Source organism: Mytilus trossulus, chromosome 2 (genome assembly GCF_036588685.1).
Source record: "Mytilus trossulus isolate FHL-02 chromosome 2, PNRI_Mtr1.1.1.hap1, whole genome shotgun sequence".
In the NCBI taxonomy this organism is placed as follows: domain Eukaryota; kingdom Metazoa; phylum Mollusca; class Bivalvia; order Mytilida; family Mytilidae; genus Mytilus; species Mytilus trossulus.
Window position 1 is genome coordinate 65,154,921 of NC_086374.1, and position 24,521 is coordinate 65,179,441.

General features: G+C 30.8%; 1 protein-coding gene and 2 long non-coding RNA genes across 3 annotated transcripts; 1 reads left to right on the forward strand and 2 right to left on the reverse strand.

The window, feature by feature from the left end:
* Positions 1–5,646: 5,646 nt before the first annotated feature.
* LOC134707795 (BTB/POZ domain-containing protein KCTD7-like) lies at positions 5,647–7,705 on the forward strand. The gene is made up of 2 exons (XM_063567838.1): positions 5,647–5,751; positions 6,928–7,705. The coding sequence occupies exons 1-2, from the start codon at positions 5,734–5,736 to the stop codon at positions 7,669–7,671; spliced, it is 762 nt and encodes a 253-aa protein (XP_063423908.1). The 5' UTR covers positions 5,647–5,733; the 3' UTR covers positions 7,672–7,705.
* Positions 7,706–11,517: 3,812 nt separating this feature from the next.
* LOC134707797 (uncharacterized) lies at positions 11,518–17,405 on the reverse strand. The gene is made up of 5 exons (XR_010105767.1): positions 17,336–17,405; positions 16,424–16,488; positions 14,576–15,801; positions 13,409–13,467; positions 11,518–12,301 (listed from the first exon to the last, which is right to left on the reverse strand). It is a non-coding gene; the product is annotated as an uncharacterized LOC134707797 (long non-coding RNA).
* A 1,720-nt stretch (positions 17,406–19,125) lies between these two features.
* On the reverse strand, positions 19,126–20,730 carry LOC134707796 (uncharacterized). The gene is made up of 3 exons (XR_010105766.1): positions 20,658–20,730; positions 20,290–20,351; positions 19,126–19,395 (listed from the first exon to the last, which is right to left on the reverse strand). It is a non-coding gene; the product is annotated as an uncharacterized LOC134707796 (long non-coding RNA).
* Positions 20,731–24,521: the final 3,791 nt, after the last annotated feature.

Genomic DNA, 24,521 nt, shown 5'->3' on the forward strand with positions numbered 1-24,521 from the left:
TCTGGTGGAGAGTTGTCTCATTGGCAATTATACCACATCTTCTTTTTAAACAAAATTTTTTGGTCGTATATTGGTATCACGTCGTGTCGTCGTTGGCTTCGGAAAACTTGTGGTTTTTGCACTTTAACTTTAGTATAAGTGAATAGAAATCTATGAAATATAAACACAAGGTTTATGACCATAAAATGAAGGTTGGGATTGTTTTTGGAAGTTTTGGTCCCAACAGTTTAGGAATTAGGGGCCCAAATAAGCATTTTCTTGGTTTTCGCACTATAACTTTAGTATAAGTAAATAGAAATCTATGAATTTTTGACACAAGGTTTATGACCACAAAAGGAAGGTTGGGAGTGTTGGTCCCAACAGTTAAGGAATTAGGGTCCGAAATAAGCATTATTCTTGGTTTTCACACAAACCTTAGTATAAGTTAAAAGAAATCATTGACATTTAAACACAAGGTTTATAAACACAAAAGAAAGTTGGGAGTTTAGGTCCCGACAGTTTTGGAATAAGGGGCCCAAATGAGCATTTTTCTTGGGTTTTCGCACCATAGCTTTTGTATAAGTAAATAGAAATCTATGAAATTAAAACACAAGGTTTTTGACCATAAAAGGAAGGTTTGATTGATTTTGGGAGTTTTGGTCCCAAAAGTCTAGGAATAAGGGGCCCAAAGGGTCCACATTTAAACTTTGTTTGATTTCATCAAAAATTGAATAATTGGGGTTCTTTGATATGCCAAATCTAACTATGTAGATTCTTAATTTTTGGTCCCGTTTTCAAATTGGTCTACATTAAGGTCCAAAGGGTCAAAAATTAAACTAAGTTTGATTTTAACAAAAATTGAATTCTTGGGTTTCTTTGATATGCTGAATTTAAACATGTACATAGATTTTTATTGGATGAGTCTTCAATTTAGTTCAAATTGAGGTCCAAATTAAACTTTGTTTGATTTCAACAAAAAATGAATTCTTGGGGTTCTTTGATATCATGAATCTAAACATGTACTTAGATTTTTTATTATTGGCCCAGTTTTCAAGTTGGTCCAAAATTAAACTTTGTTTGATTTCACCAAAAATTGAATCCTTGGGGTTCTTTGATAAGCTGAATCTAAACATGTACTCAGAATTTTTATTATGGGTACAGTTTTCAAGTTGGTCCAAATCGTGGTCCAAAATTAATCTTTGTTTAATATCAACAAACATTGAATCCTTCGGGTTCTTTGATATGGCGAATCTAAAGATGTATTTAGATTTTTCATCATAGGCCAAGTTTTAAAGTTGTTCCAAATTGGGGTCAAAAATTAAACTGTTTGATTTCAACAAAAATTGTATATATGGGGTTCTTTGATATATGCTTAATCTAACCATTGTATTTAGATTTTTATACGACTGCAAAAATTGATTTTTTTTTCGTCGTATATTGCTATCACGTTGGCGTCGTCGTTGTCGTCCAAATACTTTTAGTTTTCGCACTCTAACTTTAGTAAAAGTGAAAAGAAATCTATGAAATTTTGACAGAAGGGTTATGACCACAACAGGAAGGTTGGGATTGATTTTGGGAGTTTGGTTCTAACAGTTTAGGAATTAGGCCTTAATAAGCATTTTTCTTGGTTTTTGCACAATAACTTAAGTTTAAGTAAATAGAAATCTATGAAACTTTAAACACAAGTTTTATTACCATAAAAGAAAGGTGGGTATTTTTTTGGGAGTTTTGGTCCCAACAGTTTAGGAATAAGGGCCCAAAGGGTCCAAAATTAAACTTTGTTTGATTTCAGCAATAATTGAATAATTGGGGTTCTTTGATATGCCGAATCTAACTGTGTATGTAGATTCTCAATTTTTGGTCCCGTTTTCAAATTGGTCTACATTTAGGTCCAAAGGGTCCAAAATTAAACTTAGTTTGATTTTGACAAAAATTGGATCCTTGTGGTTCTTTGATGTGCTGAATCTAAAAATGTACTTAGATTTTATATTATTGGCCAAGTTTTCAAGTTGGTCCAAATCGGGCTCCGAAATTAAACTTTGTTTGATTTCATCAAAAATTGAAGAAATAGGGTTCTTTGATATGCCAAATCTAACTGTGTATGTAGATTCTTATTTTTTGGTCCTGTTTTCAAATTGGTCTTCATTAAGGTCCAAAAGGTCCAAAATTAAACTAAGTTTGATTTAAACAAAAATTGAATTCTTGGGCTTCTTTGATATGTATCTAAACATGAACTTAAATTTTTGATTATGGGCCCAGTTTTCAAGTTGGTCAAAATCAGGATTCAAAATTATTATATTTAGTATTGTACAATAGCAAGAATTTTTCAATTGCACTGTATTCAGCAATAGCATGAAATCTTCAATTGTACAGTATTGTGCAATAGCAAGAAATTTTCAATTGCACAAAATGGTTCAATAGCAAGAAATCTTCAATTGACAGTATTGCGCAATAGCAAGAAATATTTAATTGCACAAACTTGTGCAATAGCAATCAATTTTTATTTGGAGTTATCTTTCTTTGTCCAGAATAGATATTTGTGCAATATCAAGATATTTTCAATATTCTTTGAAAATTTTAGTTATCTTTCTTTGTCCAGAATAGTAGTTGAATCAACTTAAATCATTGTTTTATACAATATACATTGTATTTTCACTTTTACTACCAACTGATAAATTAATTAATCTTTACAATTTAGTGATAACAAGCTCTTTCTTACATTTTAATATTTTATGATGTATTTAAATGAGCAGTTATTGTTGCAAACTCCTTTAGGAATTTGAATTGAGATCAATTTTGAAATAAGGGAAAGGGGGATGTGAAAACAAAATTGGGGGGGGGGGGGGGGGGGTCAATTTTTCTCATTTCAGATTTCATAAATAAAAAGAAAATTTCTTCAAACATTTTTTTGAGAGGATTAATATTCAATAGCATAGTGAATTGCTCAAAGGCAATTTTTTTTTTAATTTTATTAGACCACATTCATTCTGTGTCAGAAACCTATGCTGTGTCAACTTTTTATTGTCACATCATTTCAGATTCATAATATGCCTGGTTTCTCTGAAATCATCTAAAAGCTGTTCACAATGTAAATTTTGGTTGAATAGATTGGGTTTTTTAATTGGTGTCTCGCACCTACACTGCGGACAGTGACACCGCTCATCCGATTGACAGAGATCTACACTACGGACAGTGACACCGCTCATCCGATTGTCTCTGTCAAAGAAATGATAGTAATACAATGGTGTCTCGCACCTACACTGCGGACAGTGACACCGCTCATCCGATTGACAGAGATCTACACTACGGACAGTGACACCGCTCATCCGATTGTCTCTGTCAAAGAAATGATAGTAATACAATGGTGTCTCGCACCTACACTGCGGACAGTGACACCGCTCATCCGATTGACAGAGATCTACACTACGGACAGTGACACCGCTCATCCGATTGTCTCTGTCAAAGAAATGATAGTAATGATCAAGGGTTTGTATTATACAAATCCCTGCTCTGTTTGAACAAATTAATACGTTAATTTGACAGGTGGCGGCCGAAATATTTGAACTACTAATAAAAACGTTGGAATAAGTATTCGGGGTAACACTTAATTTAGGTGAGTCTGTTCTTGATGGAGGTCTGAGAAATGCATGTATGATATTTTAAAAAATGCAGTGAACTTTTCTTTAAACAATACTCTCTGGAACACATGGTAGGTCACGTACAGTCAATTATTTGTTCTACTATATACCGGCTTGGCACATAGTTATAGAAGTCCCTGAATAGGTCCTGTAACACTTAACAATTCAAAGTTTTGAAAAGTTTGATTTTAGAATTTTTGAAAAGTTTTGAAATTTTGAAATTTTCACCAATCAAACGCTATGCTTATATTAGAGTTTGTGTGGGTTTTTTTTTTTAAAGTAAATTACTTAAAAAAAACCTAAATCAACTTGTTTGATGTCGGTTTTTGTCGAGCCTGCAACTTTTGTTGCAGAAAGCTTGACATAGGGATAGTGATCCGGCGGTGGCGGCGTTAGCTAACTTCTTAAACGGTTTATATTTTAGAAGGTGAAAGACCTGGATGCTTCATACTTTGTATATAGATGCCTCATGTTACGAAGTTTCCGTCAGTCACATGTCCAATGTCCTTGACCTCATTTTCATGGTTCAGTAACCACTTGAAAAAAAAGTTCAAAAATTTTGTAATGTTGAATTCTCTCTTATTATAAGTAGTAGGATAACTATACTTGGTATGTGCGTACCTTGAAAGGTCCTCATGCCCGTCAGACAGTTTTCGCTTGACCTCAACCTCATTTCATGGATCAGTAAACAAGGTTAAGTTTTGATGGTCAAGTCCATATCTCAGATACGATAAGCAATAGGGCTAGTATATTTGGTGTATGGAATGACTGTAAGGTGTACATGTCCAACTGGCAGGTGTCATCTGAACTTGACCTCATTTTCATGGTTCAGTGGTTATAGTTAAGTTTTTGTGTTTTGGACTGTTTTTCTCATACTTTATGCAATAGGTCTACTATATTTGTTGTTTGGAATGATTGTAAGGTGTACATGTCTAGCGGGCAGATGTCATCTGACCTTGACCTCATTTTCATGGTTCAGTGGTCAAAGTTACGTTTTTAAGTTTTGGTCTTTTTATCTAATATTATATGCCAAAGGTCAACTATATTTGGTGTATGGAAATATATTATGATCTATATGTCAGTCACCGAGGTTTTAATTGACCATGACCTCAATTTCACGGTTCATTGCACAGTGTTAAGTTTTTGTGTTTTGGTCTATTTTTCTTAAACTATAAGTAATAGGTCAACTATATTTGTTGTATGGAAGCATTGTTAGCTGTACATGTCTGCCTGGCATGGTTCATCTGACCTTGATCTCATTTTCATGGTTCATTGGTCTTTGTTGAGCTATCTTGGTTAATGTAAGTTTATGTGACAGTTGTAATAAAGCTTTAATCTTAGGACTATCAGCATAATATCAATGATTAGAAAAGAAGGCGAGACATTTCAGTGTGCACTCTTGTTAAAATAGGTTTGATTTTTTTTTTGCAAACACTTAAAAATTTCAGGATACTGTTATCTCATTTGATATGTTTTATAAAAAAAATACGAATTCTTCTTGTAATGATTTATTTTGCAATAAAAAATTATTAGGTATATTTCGTGCTGTTAATTCCTAATTAAGAATGATCATGATCAGAACCGTGTTTAACAGGGAACCCCTTTTTCGACCCTTTTCTATTTTTGACATCTTAATAAAAAAATAAAAAATAATCAAACTCTCAAAAAGCAAAATAAACAAAACTGCATGTTCAAATTAATTCTTTTAAATTAAAAAAAAATTAAAAACGATATTTTGTATTTTAAAATTTAAATTATTTGGTCAAAACTTTAATTTCAAAATTTTAAAACTTTTAAAACTTTCAAATTTTAACAATTCAATAAGTGTTACACAAATTTTTTTAAACTTAGATAAAAAAAATTCCAAAATTTCAAAACTTTTTAAAACTTTGAATTGATAAGTGTTACCAGAGACATATAATAATGTATTATATGTCTCTGGTGTTACACGGACTAGTCTGCAGAGTTTCTGAGTTTACCGTGATAGTTCGGATAATATCACGTGATTACCAATTGGATCACATGATTCTCACATGACATTTGTTTACAAACATCTATCGCATGGCGTTGATTCAGTAATTTTCCATCCTATATAAACAAACTAAATCGATGAAAAATGACAGAATCTCAATCGGTAAGTAATTGAAATATATTGTGCATGCATTTTAGATTTCTATATCATAATCAAATCTTTAAACAAGACTTGCATAATCGCTACAAACTAGATAAACTTGGGAAGTGAAAACGACCCATTACGCAATATTCTATGTTATCATGTCATGATGTTGTTCATGTATACATATAATTTTATCTATGAATACACAAAACACATCACTTCTGATTTGAAGCATCGTCTACCAAGCTTTAATTTACCTTTAGGCTTATTTTTTTTTTATCAGAGTAAAGTATTCATAGCTTGATTATTTGCATATATATATGCTGTTATGCATGACAGTACGTGCATTTGTAAATACTATAAACCATTTAACCACGCCTCAATGTATATTACAATACACATGTTTGGTTCATTTAGAAAAGGGAGATATATTGTGTTATAAGCTGGACCGTTTCTACACAAATTTAGTATTATTTCCAAATCACGGATTTGGGTCAGGGAAATTAAACAAAATGTTGCCTACAGTAACATAGATTATTACATAATAATATTGAATGTTGTATGTTTTCAACTAATGTTACTATTAAAAAACACATAATCTCATGTTTTGACACGTTACTGTGAACATAAATGTTTTATTCAAATAATCGTGTTCGTTGATTATACTGTTACAATGGCATTAATTGTTAGGATCTTGTATTATCAATTAAAAATACTTTGGTAACCATAAATCAATATTTTTGTTATAATTTTTCAAGATTTTTGTTTATAAGATATCTACATTGTACATTTATGTCATGGATATCTTCATTTTGTTTGTCTCTTTATCTTTAGGTACCTTTTCTCTGTTTATATTTTTTTAACCATAACATCTTATTTTGTAAACCTCAACTAGACTCTCTGACTTAGAAACGTAGATTTATAAGAGATCTTTTTGAGTTTTAAAAGGTTTCAATTTCCCAAAACAATTTTGTGGTGTTTTTCTTTTTTTTTTTTAATTTTTATTACCGATTTTTTTTTATATTGAACAAAAATTTACCTAGATTATTAAGTTGCTCCACATTAAAACTGATAACAACAATATATTAAGTTTAAAAGTGGATTGTTTTTGCCAATATTATTTTTTATTATATTGTTTTGCTTCTTGCATCAATTTGTATATCACATTCTAGAATACTTTACTTCTTTTTCCAGTTTCCAGATGTTGTAGAATTAAATGTGGGTGGACGCCATTTTACAACTAGCCTGCTTACATTAACCAAAAGCAAGGACACAATGTTAGGTGCTATGTTTAGTGGAAATTATCAAGCAATAAAAGATCAAGACGGTCGATACTTCATAGATGCTGATGGGGACAATTTCGTGTATGTTCTGAATTATTTGAGATATGGTGAACTACCACCACCGAACTTAGCAACAACGATTTATCGCGAAGCAGTCTACTTCGGGCTTCACGGAATGGTGGAGCAACTTGAACTAAGCCCGGCACTGCTGGCACAGATCCATCGAGAGACTTACAGAGCTCAATTTACGGGCTACCATAAAATAATTAACTCCATATTGGATAGGATTAAAGAATGTAGCACCAAGAATACCGAAACTACCACATCGTTGCTCCTTGTATTATTTGCAAAGGAAAAAAAGAGAAAACTTCCGAATTTTGATAAAACTCATACTTGTTTTTCCAAGTCAAAAAACCGACCCAATAGAATGAGTGACGTGACGTTTGGTCCATGGAGAAATAAATCTACCACAGAAAAGGACGTTATGAATTGTGTAACTTTTGACTTGCAAGAAAAAGGCTTCAATATAACACAAGAAGCAGCAGGACAATGTGGTTTCACATGTGAATCGCCGCCTGAGAATACCGGAGAATCAATGGTGGAAAACTGTACACATCTATGTTACACTCTTACATTTCATTGGTGGAAAATGTAATAATCTTTATTTAAAAAAACATAACTTGTAGGCATTCTTTGCTTAAAATTAAATAAAAAAATACTAGCTGGAGAAAAGAAAAAAAATCGAACTGAAAAAATACCATTTATTATCCCTTAATATAAGTAATATGGCTATATACGAGCTCTGTTTTAATGATATTGACGTGAATATACGATATACGTATAAAATGTATATCCAATTTATATATATGTACATATATATGCATTTTACAGAATTTTATCAAATTTTATTGTTTAATTTTACTGTTCCGTATTATAGATTTTATGATTTTATTTCTTATACATGTTTTATTAAACCATATTTTATTATTATTTCTTATAATTTCATTTTTATACGTTATTTTGATTGGCCGTAACAGAGTAACAGCAATCTCGCGTATTTCGTCATTTCAAAATGAAATATCACTGTTTCAAATTGTTTGCAAAACCTCAATTTTTTTCTTAATATCGCATTTGTTCACCGATCATCGTAAAACTTAATAAGAACGAAGAATGGTTGCCTTTGTTAACGTTCTACTTCCAAATACGACCCACATTCAACATGAAGAATATTCGGCTTATTAGTTATTAGTCTGTCCAAGTAAAATCAACACCACAGAAACCGTAAAAGGGAAAATGTCATATTTGTAATCAGTCGAAAAAAAATGTGCAAGCGTTTGCAAGGTATATATTGGATTTGTGCATTTGTACAGTGAAATTAGAAAAGCTGCACGACTGGAAAACTATTTAACTGCGAAATATACAAATAAACCAATATTAAACAACTTCACACATAAGACTAACAAGGCAACTGGTTTCTGACTTGCGCCACAAATATCTTGAAACAGATAGAGACAAACTTTAAAATGTAAAAAATAGTCATGATACCAAGTTTTACTTGTAAGTGATCGATGAGCATGGCCAACTGATACGAGTTTGTTCTTCATATACAATTAAGTCAACAGTTATCATTTTTGAGTGTTTTATATGTGATCTGTGAAAAAGGATACTCTTTGTGTGAAGTGACAAAAAAATACGAATGACAGAACCAGTCTGACTCTCCCAACTGAATATGTAAACATAAGATTGAGAAATGTTGATGAATGTTGTCATTTACTAAGTTTATCATACCAATAATGAAATCTGCCATACTGGGACATGTAAAGCAGACTATACAGTATGGTGTTTTTAGGCAGTTAAGCTTTTCATTCTGGATTACAAAAAATATGACCAGAAAAACCTTAAATGATCGTCGATTTTCCCAAAAGTTAAGTTGCACATAGGAAGTAGAGCACATTAGGAATCCTTATGTAGTTCATTATCCCCCGAGCTTTTGGCTAAGATGTCAAAGAACAAATGTATGAAATATTTAATCGCCGAAAATCTCTAAAGACAAGTTGTTAAGATTTCCCAAATTGCAAAAGTCGTAGGAATATTGTTTGTCGTCAATACGTAGTCAACTACGTATATATACGTCAGTAGTTCAACTGACCATTCTCAGATCCATGAAAATAAGGTCAAGGTCAGAAGAACCTTGTTAGACAGACATGTGCACCATACAATCATTCCATCCATTAAAACATAAATAAACATGAAGAATTACCTTGTTTCAGAGAAACAAATACATAATCACAAAACTGAACATTAATCACTGAACCATGACTTGTTTAGGCTAGGCATTCCCTCAGGATGGTAATAATGAATTGCTGTTTAAAGTCCTGTGGCAATTAAATGCATATTCAGGACAGGTTCATGAATATTAAGCCTACTTTGTGCAATCCACAAATAGAGCAGCAGCAAATGCCATTTTTTAAATCATTGATTTTAACATGCCAGGGGATCCAACTTGAGACCAACGCAATAACACAAGACAACTGATGTAATCTTTGTATGAAGGACATGTATACCTTTTTTATAATTTTATAATATACCAAATATATAGTCAGCCATATTACACATAAGGTTGCAACCATTTGATTTTCTGGGGGGGGTGGGGGGCTATGGTTTTTTTTTCCTGTGCAAACTTTTTTTTTCGCCTTTGGCGAAGAACAATATATTTTTTTAGCGACAAACCAAAAACATTTTTTTTCTTTCAATTTTAGCATTACATAGTGGCAGCTGAGGGTGAAACCAAAATTTTTTTTTTCTCATGGTCCAAAACAAATTATTTTTTCACCAAAACCTGGAAACAAACTTTTTTTTCCAAAAAAAACCATAGCCCCAGCCCCCCCCCCCCCCCCCCCCGAAAATCAAATGGTTGCTGCCTAAAAATGTCAAATTCATGTCATAACAAGAATGTGTTCAAAGTACCCAACATGGATGCCCCCACTCGCATTATCATTTTACATGTTCAATGGAACATGAAATTGGGTAAAAAGTCTTCTTTGGCATTAAAATTAGAAAGATCATACCATAGGGAATGTGTGTACTAAGTTTCAAGTTGATTGGACTTACTTCATCAAAAACTACCTCGACTAAAAACTTTAACCTGAAACTTGCACTTTCCTTTTCTATTTTAATTGGACCGTGAAATTGGGGTCAAAAGTCTAATTTGGCTGTAAAATTAGAAAGATCATATCATAAGGAACATACATACTTTGCATAATTATGATTTTACATAAATCCTTTTAGCATTATAGTCACCTATTAACAGCATTGGTAGCTATATGATGGTAATCAGCAAACACAATGATCAATTCTGTAAGGTAGTGCTTAAAGCATCGTTTATTTTGGGTCTTATTCAAACCAGCAAAGAAATTACACAAAAAATTCTTAAAAAAGTTGAATGATGATGATCGACACCTGATGGAAATATAAATCATCTGCATGTGTGTCATACCGTGGACCACAGAAATCTCTTCCCCCTTTACTTATCCAAATTCAAATGAAATGAGGCTGGTTTTTCAAATATATTTTATTTACCAATTATAATTATTATGATATATCACAATGATACAAAATATCCAAATGAAACCAAACACAATCTGCTTTTGTTAGGTGTGTACGAATATCAAAAAACAAATTGATTCTAGGGATATGATTTTGGACACGTCTGTAAATTATCTCTACAATAAAAAGGAGGAAAAGGATCTGCATCATGGGTTTTGTATCATTAGCATAATATTACATTTATACAAAATAAATGTTGACATTACTGAGGATTCTATTTATTTTCCGGGTTGTTTTTATAATATTGTTTTGAATACTAATTAGGGGGAGATAATCCTAATGTAATTTCCAATTAAATAAGCATTATGAATTAAATTAAATCATGTCTAATTTTTGATACATGGATTAAATTCTGTAAACAGAGTAATTATTCTTTGTTTAATAAAAAAAACCTTTTTATTGCTAACCAAACTTATAAAAGAATTCCATAAACAACAGAATCCTCAATTAGTGCCAACTTTTAAAAAGGACATTAAAAAAACATTACAATTCTTAAACAAAGGAAATTAAAGCTATGTTTATGCTACAATAAAAAATACATGAATCAAATTATTTTTTGAGAACAAACTCAACTTATTTACTGGGTTATAAAAAAACAAAATAGCAGAGACGTGGATTAAGAGGATTTTTCAGAGGGCCCCCTTCAGTGGGAAAAATTTGGTTTAATATTTAGGGAATCACTAAAACATGACTGGAGCAGGGCCCCGCTGAAGCAGTCAGTGCCCCCCATATTCCTGGAAAATTTCTGGATCCACCACTGACTAAATATCTTGATCTGTGCAAAAAATTATTAGATCACCAAGGATATGTTTAACAATTCATTTCATATTTTTAATCACATGCTGTTTTAAAATAAAAAGTAAATAAAAGTTTATTTACTCACACCAAATTTCTAAGCATATTAATCTTTATTAAATATCCCCCCCCCCCCCAAACCCCTTTCGGAGGAAAAATTTGGTTGATTGTACAGGAAATGACTGGTGTTGGGCCCCTTTATGTTAAGTTCTGGATTCGCAAATAGGTAAAGTGAGTAAGTGTATGATATGTTTGTTTATCCATCTACAACTTTAACCCACAATTATCAAGATTAAATGGGACTTTCTCTAAACTTTCAAATAATCTTCAGTATCTGCCAACACTGTGTTCCATTGTTTTCACTTCAAAAAGGTTGGGAAAACCCAAAATTTCATTATAATAAATTAAAAAACATACTGCCTTTAGTACAGAAAATCAGCTGAAAGTTTCAATGAAAATCTACCAAGCTGTGGATGAGAGCTTATGATGGAAAAACTAACAAACAATACAAATCTTCTTTAACACCCCATTTCAAAGGCATATTTATGGGGATGTCTCCTCTCCCTGTTGCGGGAAAAATTTCGTTTAATCAATTGCGCTGGCCCCCTCTAAGAAAGTCCTTTAGGACCCCGCAAAATTTAAGTTTTAATGATTCATCAATTAAAGAACAATAATTGAATGCAAATGGAATACAAATAATATAAATAAAAAATATCCAATTTGAAACTCAATACAGGAATAAAAACAATTTGTTTACAACTCATTCTGCCACAAGATTACTGTCTAAGGATTCTACTAAAAAAAGATAGTAACAGTTCAGCCACGGTTTGCAGGATATTGTCTGAAGATTGTACCACACAAGGCATCAAAGGTGACACTTTCAACTGAAAAGAAATAAAGTCAAGTTTTAATTATTGTTTGATTTCGAGTTAATTATTATTCTGGAATATAATAACATTTAATGTGCAATTTTTCAAATAAAAAAAGAACCTGATATCACTGAATGTGAAATATAAAAAATAGAAGATGTGGTATGATTGCCAATGAGACAACTCTCCACAAGAGACCAAATAATACAGAAATTTAAAACAACTATAGACTGTATGACCGTCGACAATGAGCAATGCCCATAAACCATTATCAAGTCAACTATAAAAGATTCCCAAAATGACATCTGTAAAACAATTCAATCAAGATAACTAATGGCCTCATTTATGTACAAAAATTGAACAAAAAACAAATATGTAACACATCAACATACAACCCCAGAAACAGGCTCCTGAAGACAAAAATAAACTTTCCAAACTTTTCTGAGACTTAAGGTGGTACCTTACACTACAGGGAGATAACTCTGTAAAATCAGCTAAACGTTTTAATTACGTTGTGTTATTTAGGGAGGATTGAGCTTTTTAATGATCAAAAGTAGTGTTTGTAAAACTGCTATATAATCAGTGTAATTTATCTGATAAAAAAGTTCGTTCAACGTTTTTGAAATTTTTATATTTTTGTCAAAGGGTCAAAAGTAATACTTTGTCAAAATTTTATGAAAATATAAACGAGCAAAATTAATTTTAGTGAAAGTGTTGGGTACCACCTTAACATCAATTTTCCATGAGTAATTATTTGAAATATTCAACATGATGAATGCAGAAGCTGCTGATAAATTCACTAAACAAAAATTTAAAATAATTGAATACGGTATGTTATTTGTTGTTTAGTTGACACTTACTCCACACAAAATTTATGTTAAAAATGTAGGAATAAAATTCTTTTGAAAGTTGAAACGAATATATGAACCACTGAATGTAAGGCAGTTATTATGCATCTTTTTATAAAAGCTATTTTTTTACTTGATATCAGGTTATATCCCCTTCATATTTCTTGTTCAGGAAAGGGACAAAAAATCAGTAAAAATGGATACATAGATATCTAGGGGCATAGATACATGTATAATTAAAATTTAAATTGTTTGTTGATTAATAAATTCTCACCTTAAACAGCTCTCTTTACTCCTCAAGCAAGTTACCCAAAGGAAACTTGTGATGCTAACCTGTAAAACAAAGTTCAAGGTCAGTTATTCGCAACTTTAAAAAATATATATAGATCATAATAATTGATTAAAAGTTCTCGAATAACATACAAAATTCTGTGAGAAAATAATTGGTATTCAAAATCAAACTAATGGTTATGTTTTCTGCTCTTTGTATGTATTTTTATCTCTCCAACTCGTTCTCGATTGCTATTTTCAATTCTATTAAGTTTGCAATACAAAAATAAACTTGTACTTTATCATATAGTATAGTATTTCAAACCTTTAAAAAAACAATTGATATCAATTACTATTAAATTATGAAAAAAACTAAAAGCTTGTATACCTACCATCATGTTAACAATATACAATTATGGCCCTTAGGAAAGGTGAATATCCAAAATTGTCAACCCTTAAAAGGTTATTTCCCTAAGAGCGAAGATTTTTTTTAAAAGTGTAACAAAATTATGCCTTGTCACATTTCTTATGAATTTGTCTTATACTATCATTTTCTGTATGTTAACTTGATACCTAAGGTACAAAACAATTAAATTGAATACAAGTTGTTGTTCACATCCATTTGTATTTTTGTGCATCTGATGAGTTGAGCCTTTTTCAACTGATTTTTATAGTTCGTTTTTATGTTGTACTGTTATACCACTGTCCCAGGTTAGGGGGAGGGTTGGGATCCTGCTAACATGTTTAACCCCGCCACATTATTTATGTACATGCTTGTCCCAAGTCAGGAGCCTGTAATTCAGTGGTTGTCGTTTGTTTATGTGTTACATATTTGTTTTTCGTTCATTTTTTTTACATAAATAAGGCCGTTAGTTTTCTTGTTTGAATTGTTTTACATTGTCTTATCAGAACCTTTTATAGTTGACTATGCAGTATGGGCTTTGCTCATTGTTGAAGGCTGTACAGTGACCTTTATTTGTTAATGTCTGTGTCATTTTGGTCTTTTGTGGATAGTTGTCTCAATGGCAATCATACCATATCTTCTTTTTAATGTGTTATAAAATTGTTCAGCATTGATGTAGATGTCCTCAAAATCAAACCCATTATAAACAAATAATTTAAAATGCCTATAATAATATGATCATTAGTTTTGTGGAATATTTCAACTCACCACATATTTTTCATGGTAAGGCCTCAGACTGGGTTGAAGATTTAATTGACCATCTTCCTTAAGAGCTGCTATCCTAACCTGGAAGGTGGTTTATGTCCTCATCTTATAATTTGTCCATTTGCTTTCAGAAATAACATTATGTAAAAATAAATATCAGATGCACTTTTTAAGTCTTTTGAAATTTCACCTAATCAATTGTAGTTACCCACAATTTCTCCCACCCTCCAAATCTATTATCTATAGCTAGAGCTCTGCTTACATTTTTTTTTATTTACAGAACTCTAAATAATAGTAATTTTAGCAAGTATACATCTGATATTTAAAGAAAATGTGTACAAAAGTGAATATTTTAATTAAAAAAGTTATATTCCATATAAACACTCAGGAAATTTCAAGTATAATGAGTATAACAAAGGAATTACCTCCCTTTTGTCCTGAAAATTTCACCCTGTTGAGACTCCACACCCTTTAAATATTTAACAATACAAAATTTGTATAATTAAAATAAAGAAATAATAATATGTAAAAACTACAACACATTTCAATAAAGGGATGCGCTTTAGAACATGATACGGCCGTTGCTCTTTTAAGTTTCACCAAAAATGCATAAAATCCCCCTTTTTTAAGTATAAAAATTCATTACTTAAGAAAACGTAAAATCTAAAATTAATAAAAAGGGAAAGGGAGCTTATGTCAATAGATATAAACAATTCACCAAAGTTTCATGGACATTGGTGAAAGCGGCTTTTTGAGTTATTGTCCAGGTGTGAAAAATCCCCCTTTTTTATGAATAAAGCCCCATAAATCCAAAACTTAAAATCTGGAATTTATAAAAATTGAAAGGGAGCAATAACAAAATGTATATAAAAATTCAGGAAACTAAAAAAAAAACACTTTACATATTTTTTTTTAGATTCTCCATTCTAAACCAACTGGAGGCCTTTTGACTAGACAGACCATTATTAAGTTGACAAGTAAAATTTGTCTGTTCCATTTCATTTTCAAAGTAAAAATGAAATAGAGATACAGGGGGTGGGGGAATAACGAAGAAGATCTAACAATTGTAAATACAAGCTTCCAATCTAATTGAAAATGGAGAATCTTTACACCTTTTTTTTTTTTTTTTTTTTTTTTATAAAAAATTACATTTTTTGAAATATATACAAAAAAAATTTGAATAACATTCTTCAGTTTTATCACATAATCATTGCTGCAGCCACAGCTTCCTGAAATAGAAATAAACATTCTTAAACATATTTGTCAAAACAAGATCAACCGATATACCGATTTATACAATTATTAGCAAAAAAGGATGATAAAATCAATGGTTGATGTGCATCATGTTTATTTTCCTTTATTAGTTGTATGAATTAATGCATTGGTTTTCTAGCTTGAAACTGTTTCACATTTTGTTATGTTCAGGCAGGGCCTTTAAACTGGTACTGTAAAACCAGAAATTATTGCATGCTATTCTTGTGATTTTTCAACAAATGGACAAATATGCAAGATAAATAATCCCAAGATTTCAGAAAAATCTGGCCTCAAAGTTTTGCATTAGAGATTAGATTTATAAATACAAGTTCCTATTGTGATATTCAACCAGTTGCATTATTTACATTTATATAGGTTTTGCTCATTGCTGAAGGTCCTACAGTGATTGTAATTTGCTTCTCTTATTGATAGTTGAGTAGTTGGCAATCTTATAACATCTCTTTATTCTTAAATACCCAATCCAGATTACCAGTATAATTAAAACTATTAATTTGGAAAATATTTCAAAATACATGTGTTCATAAAAAAATACATGGTGAATTTAAAAGTTCATTAATCAATATTTTAGTTTCTTACCATAAAATTCAGCTCCAATGGCCGTTTCCCAGCTTCAATCCTTGCAGACAAGCTGTGGTGCTAACCTGAAATATAAAATACAAAATTGTTTTAAAGGATAACTTCTGAAATACTGTATCTATGATATATAAAATGGGTTATATATGCGATAGGTTTTGAGAACATTGGTTAGACATCAATCCAACAACACAATTCAATCCTAAAAGGAGTAGGCTTAAAAGAGTAAAGTTGGCCCTAAGATTTTATTTTTTTTTTAAATCAAGGCCAAATACAACAAATTTAACATATATATTGTTCTGGTATCATTATTGATACAAAATAAACACTTCATTTTGGCACCTGACACTATAAACTATTAAGTGATGACATCTTGATTATGCAATTCTGGTGTATTCGCAAAAGCGCCAATTAAGGTCCAATTTTTCACAATTCAGAACAGTTTTTAGCATATCCAGTAATAGTTTACGTCTTTTTATTTAAATACATGTATTACCCTTGGTTCCTATAAGTTACGAAACATTTTGGATCAAAGGTATTCTTTAAGCTTTTAGGTAAGAAAATTCACAAAATTATAGCATTTTGATAATATCTCCCAATATAGCTAATTATGGAGGAGACTACAATGTCTTATAAAGAAGCGATTTATTTTAAGTCACATTAAGTTTCTTGAAATATATCCATTTAAGATCCAAATTGGGGCCCCTTTGATATTCTATGATAAAAGTTGAAATTTAAAATCTATTATAAGGCCATACTTTGCCAAGAGACCATTGTCATATGATACTGATAGAATAAAGAGTATATACTGTTGACCAAACTCTTATAAACCTTTAACCCTAAAAAAGTCAGTATTCATTTTAATATTTATAGATTATTTTTTTTTTAAACAGGATTAACAATACTGGTACCTACCTACATATTAGCTGTATTTGACCACCAAGTCTTATTCCCACATCATGAAAACATGCCACAGAAAGTACCTAAAAAGAAATTAACACATTTATTAATTTTACAAACCAATTTCTATGTCAACCTAAAGATTGATTTACACATTTTTCTGATTTCTTACTTCAAGTACCAATAGTATAAAATCCACATATTTTGTAAAGATTGAAAAACAAACAAAAGTAGTCAAGGTTTATGATTTGAATTCTGCACTCAACTAATTTGAATAATGAAAATGAGTTGTCTCCCATTGAATGAACAAATCTTGCTGTTAATTGTGCTAGTCTCCCCTTGAAAGTTAATTCCTATCTTAGAATTTACTCCTGCAATTGTAATAGAAATTCTTGTTAATGTACAATCAAAATTACGTGATGGATATACACACACCAGAAGTTAGTCGAACTCGCCGCTTGAAAGGTTAGTAGTTGCATTTTCTTGTTTATATCAATTAAATTTTGATTAATAAGTTGGCACACCGAATGTCGGATAGTATGTAGTTTTAAAATACACAATTGTTTTTGCTAGAAAGCGTGCAGTTATTGAAAACACTTCGACACAGTTCCAAATTTTCAACGAATTTTTGTGTCGAAGTGTTAGCATTAACTGCATGATTTCCAGCAATGATAATTGTGTATTTCAAAACTAGATAGTATCCGACATTCCGTGCACTACCTTATTTATTAAATTTCATTGATATAAACAAGTAAATACGACTACTTACCTTTCAAGCGGTCTGCTCGACTGTTACTTCCTGTGTGTGTATATCCATCACATGATTTTGATTGTACCCCTTGACAATGGTATCCCAAAATATTAAACTGGTAAATAAATTATTGAAAGATGTTTTTCATGCAGAAAATAAGGATGAATAAGTACATTTAACAAATATTTCTAGAAAATGTATAGAAATTGTTTGACTTCAATAAACTTGCCTTCTCAATTTCATGGTAAAGCCTCAGACTTGGTTGAAAATTTTATTGACCATCTTCCTTAGAGCTGCTCTCCTGGCTGCCAGAGTGGCTGTCATCATTATCTTAATTGCAATCTTTTCGTTTTTGGTCCATTATTTATAGAAATAAATAAAAAAAATGTCAGATGCACTCTCAATTAATCACGTATCTTGAAAATTTCACCAAATCAATTCTACCGATAGTGTTCCATAATTTCTCCCACCCTTAAATCTATTATCTGGAGCTCTGTTTACATTTTTTTTTATTTACAGAACTCTGAATAATAGTCATTGTTAGCTAGTATACATCTGATATTAAACAAAAAACTTATACATATGAATATTTAAGTAAAATAATAAATTTAAAAGAATGAGGAGTTAAACAGGGGAATAATTTATTACCTCCCTTTGCCAAAAAATTCACCTGTTTAGACTCCACATCATTGCTATATCTAACAAAAATACAAGATGGTATAGCTATAATAAATAATTTGATATAAATTATTTAAATAATTAACAAAAATATTTAGTACATCATTGTTCACCTAGGTGGTTCACTTCCATTACTCCGATTTTCTCAACCAATTGAAAAAATGGACACCAAGATATATAACAAATCTTGCTTATTGTGGCATTTAACACTAAAAATCTGAATCAATCTTTTCTCACCAAGATGTGTTTTTTTCTATGCTTCTTGTGGAATAATCTTTTTTATAGCTAAAAACACTGCAAAAAATAACAAACTAATGAAGAAAAAAAGAGATACATCCAACAAATCAGAAAACCAAAATGTACATTTTAACAAAATAACATTATTATTCTTTTTTTTTTTAGATTCTCCATTTTTAACCTTCTGGAAATGTTTGATAACACATTGACCATAATTAAGATATCAAGAGTAGGTCTAAAAGTAAAATCGGAAAATTATGAAGTATCAATTTAGCCAACAACTTCCAGCTTTGTTGAAAATGGAGATTCTTTACAATTTTTAAAACATACACAAAAATAGTCTGAATTACATTCTTTTTGGTTTCAGTTGTATTGCACAATAATTTCCTGCAGCCACAGTTGAAGTCACCTGAAAAAGAAATATACATTCTAATATCTTTCAGAACAATATTCAATGCAAAGGAATAAGTAACTAGTTAATAAATGCACTTATGATGCATAGAACAATAGAACATTGCTTTTGCTTTGAAGTGATTCTGTAGACTGAATTAACAAACAACCAGTCTTCAGTAGCAAACAAGGGATGACAAGTAGTTGGTTGTTGTTCGACGTATTTATAGATTATCGTTGAGATGACCAATGATAATCTGTTTATCGCTATTTTACCTATGACGACCTTGTCAATTTCAATGTCAATTTTGTTAGCAACGCCACGTGGTCTCCTTAGTTTCTAGCGATAATTTTTCCATCTCAAGCGAGAAGCATGATATGAAAATTATCACAAAAAAGATCAAAGGAAAAATGCACAAAATAGCGATAATTGTTATTATTTCATGGTTTCATTATAAATCAAGCTGTTGGTTTTCTTGTTTGAATTGTTTCACATTTTGCCATGTTTCTAACTTGTAAAGTTAACTGTAAGGTATATGTTTGGCTCATTGTTGAAGGCCATAGTGACCATTCGTTGCTTACATATCATTTGGTCTCTGGGAGATAGTTGTTTCAGTGGCAATCATACCACATGATGGTCCACATCCCATTCATTATACAATGTATATACGGGAACAATTTTAGAAAACTTACAGATAGTAAGATTTTCTAAGTAACTGAATAATTTTTTTATTTCCTTTATTTATCTTGATACCTCCCTTTAGATTATATCACAGTTATAGTTCAAGAAAAATTAAAGTTTACTACGTCTCAAGATCTGCATAATTAAAATATAATACTTCTTTGCATAACATTCTAGGGTATTTACATGTTCTTGGCTAAATGACTCATTAATTTATGTATTGGTTCTTACCATATTAGTCAGCTCCAATGGCCATTCTCAGCCTCAATCCTTACAGACAAGCTGATGCTAATCTGAAATATAAAGTGTTAAGTCTTACCAGAATGGTTTCAAAAGATCACTGTTACCATATGAAATTATAAAGAAATAGGTTATATATGTGTAATAGAGGCTGAGAACATATGTTAACTAGATAGCAATCCCACAAACTAAATACTTAGGTTCGATATTCAAAATTACGTTATGTTTGTACTGATAAAAAAAAAAATGCGTAAACTAGAAACCAAACTCTTACAAACTTTCAAGCCTGAACCACATAAAATTTAAAAAGAATATTTATAAAACATTTATTTTATTCGAAACTGTATACTGGCACCTACCTATATACTAGCTGTATTAGACCTCCAAGTCTTATTCCCACACCATGAAAAAATCTCACAAAAAAAACCTGAAATATATGAAAATTTACAATTTATATACTTTATATTTCAATTTCCCTGACATTTACCAAACATTATTCCAATTTCTTACTATAACATAAATAACTGTAAAATCAAAAACAGTAAGTCTTAAGTTTATTGATTGAATTTTCAACTCCACAAAAATAATAATTTAAATATATTCCATTGTTTATAAAGGTAAATAATGAGTTATCTCCCATTGAATGGCAAAAATAACATTTTACATTAGCAACATCAACTCTATCATATGCCCTTAATATACAATTTTTATCAAATTACTGATTGTATAGAAAATGTTTGGCTTAATTAAACTTGCCTTCTTATTTTCTTGGTGAAGCCTCAGACTTGGTTGAAGATTTATGTAACCATCTTCCTTGGAGCTGCTGCCATGGCTACTTTTCATGCTTTTCAACATAATTCTTTGTGATAACCAGTTCACTGAATCCATTTTAATATTCCAATGTCCTTTCCGTTGTATATAATCCAATATACAATTGTCCAAAGAATGTTCCAAAGCATCTCACAATATTTTCTTTTTACATTCATGGCAGCATGGAAGTAATTCTCAATATAAAAAATAATTGTTTGAACTCATACATAAAACAGTAAAAATATCAGATGTGCTTTTATACATGTAACTTGAATTTTGAAAATTGACCAAATGTTTTTTTTTAAATACCCACAATTTCTCTTTCCATTTTTATTTAGAACTATGTTTACATTTTTTTTATTTACATAGCTCAAATTATTGCTCTTATATTAGTTAGCAGACATCTGATATGTAAATACCTAAAAAAGAGGTTATAAAAAAAGAACAGAATATTTATTGGCTAACACCTATAAATCACAAACATTTTTTTAATATTTTGGAGCATAGTTTAATAAAATTTCCCTTGTTTTAAGTTTCTCTTTACACACATCATAAGTATGAAAATAATTCTACAAAAATTGATCATAGCCTGAAGTAGCTCAGTTGTGCAAGTTCATATTTTCCATCAACAAAGGAGAATGGTCTTTACTGAAATTTGAATATATGGAAATATAAAAGGTCAAACATTTGTGATGACGATTAACCTTAATCAATTTGCATGCTCATCATGTGAGTTCTAAACAAAAATTGTTACATTCTTACAAAGGTTTAAATAAAAATCTCCTAATTCAAGAATAGAAAAAATTATAACTGCAGGAGTTGATTACACAAACAAGTACTGTCAGTAAATTTTAATAAAATTTCACAAATTTCGGGAAAATGGGGGGAAATTTCTCAACCAGTTTCATACTAGGAATAACACAACTTCAACATGAGTGCAATCTTCCTTTGAAGTTTCAATGGTAAAAGAAACACTGATAATATAAAATACAAATATAATACAAAATAGTGGTATGTTGTAAGAAATCTTTACATTTAGGATAAAATTTAGGATGAAATATTGTAAACTCAAAAAATCCTGTTTCTTTAAATTAAAAAATAATTGTCCAAATTCAAATTCCATGTAATAAAATCATTAAACTAGAATAGTTGAAGGAAATAGTTTCAAAATTTACAATTCAAAAGTAACATTTTTGTTCCCAAATTAAGTTTGATACATGAACCATATTAATCGGTGATGTCAAAATTTGTTTTTCATAAGAATGCTTCCAAAAAACTTAAGAGAAGAGAAATCACTGATATCTTGACATTAATAGAAATGGACTGACACAAGGTAAACTTTGGGAATGACTGGTTCCTTAAATGGAGGATAACAGTCAGAACTAGCTCCTGTCAATACACAAGACAGGAAACACCTCTTTTCTGCCATTTGGAAACAAATCCCATGTAATAACGTAAATAGTTTTTTCCATCTTCAAATGATAAAAAAGCAATTATTCTCCCCAGGGGTGGTTCCAGCCATTTTTAAAGAGATGGGGCTCCCACCCAGGATAAAAGGCAGGGTTCAAACTAGGTTCTGTTCTCATTTAATTGCAACCAAAAAATGTGTACAGGTTCTGCAGATCCCAGTGTCTCGCTTACTTTTGCTGTTAATCCCAGGCTCAACAAAAATGAGGGGGGGGGGGGGGGGGAATATCAATAAAAATATTCCTCTCAGACTATCATTTGATTGTAAGAAGCTTCTGTCCAAGTTTGGTAAAAATCCAGAATAGTTTATGAATCTAATAATTGTTTTAAAAACTTTAACTTCAGAATATAAGGTTAACTAAGTCCATTAATAAGCAAAATACGGAAAAACAGGAAATAAGTTTTAACTATTTTTTGTCTAGATACCAGCTTTTGATCATAAACAAGCTTCTGTCTAAGTTTGTTACAAATCCAGAATATTTGAAGAAAGTTATAAAAATTTTAAAAACTTTAGTGAATGTATTGTTTAATTTTTAAATTGTTATTTGGATGGAGAGTTGTCTCATTGGCACTCACACCACATCTTCCTATATCTATCCTGGCATTTACAAGTAGAATATGGAAAAATTAATTTGTTTCATTTACAAAATTAATTTCTGAGTACTATCTTATGATCATATACAAGCTTCGGTGGAAGTTTTAGAAATCCAGAATAGTTTTAGAAAGTTATAAAAATTTCAAAAAACTTAAACTAAAGAGTGAATTTTTGTGATCGCCAATGATGACGCTGCTGACAGAATGTAGGATGGCTAAGTCTCATGTTTTTTTCAATTAAAGTTGAAGGCTCGACAAAAAGTATTAATGGTTTAAAAAGAATGTTAAATAAAATTTGTTGAATAGTGTTTAATAAAATTTTGCAGAGGTACATGCTTCCAATTGGCTTCCCTCAGAGTTACATGCCTCTAATTGGGACCGCGCTGCCAGGGGTACTGCTTCTAATTAGCTTTAGCAGACAGAGGTATATATGTACTGCTTCAAATCAGCTTCGCAACAAGACAGAGGGTATGTGCTCCCAATTAGCTTCACTAAGAGGTACATGCTTCCAATTGGCTTCGCTCAGACAAACGTACTGCTTCCAGTGTCGAAATGGTACGGTATGCAAGTCTGTACTATATCCAGCCTAGTAAATGGTACATAATTGCAAGTCAAATGTCGTCCAAATATACAAAAACATATTTTATTTAACATTCTTGATCTAGTTTATTTTCGTATCTACCTTCACTCTCCTATTTATAATTTATCCTGATGGTGACATTGTGAAATGCAAATTATCATTACAGGATTCTGCAGTTCCCTATAGTTTCAATCCTGATGAAGGTGCCATAGGATCCAAAATATGGCTATCTTATCAAATTCACTTTAGCAATCCCTTAATTTTTTTTATTATCTTTTGATTAAAAGAAGCATGTCCTAGTTCTGTCAAAGTTTGGTAAAAATCCAGAATAGTTTATGAATTTAATAAATATTTTAAAAACTTTAACAGCAGACTGAATGTTATGTTAACTTGAAGAAAAACTAAGTCAGTTATAAGTGAAAAATACAGAAAAATGGAATTTTATTTTTACAAAATTTACTTCTGGGTACATGTACTATCTTATCATCATAAACAAGCTTTGGTCCAAGCTTGTACAAATCCATGAGAGTTTAAGAAAGTTATCAAAGTTTTTAAAACTTTAACCACAGAGTGAATGTAATATTTCCCAGGAGAAAAACTAAATCCAGTTACAAGTAAAATACAAAGAAATGGAATTTTATTTTTACAATATTTACTTCTGAATACTATCTTATGATCATTTACAAACTTCTGTCCAAGTTTGGTATAAATCCAGGATATTTTAAGAAAGCTATTAAAATTCTAAAAACGTTAACCACAGAGTGAATATTTG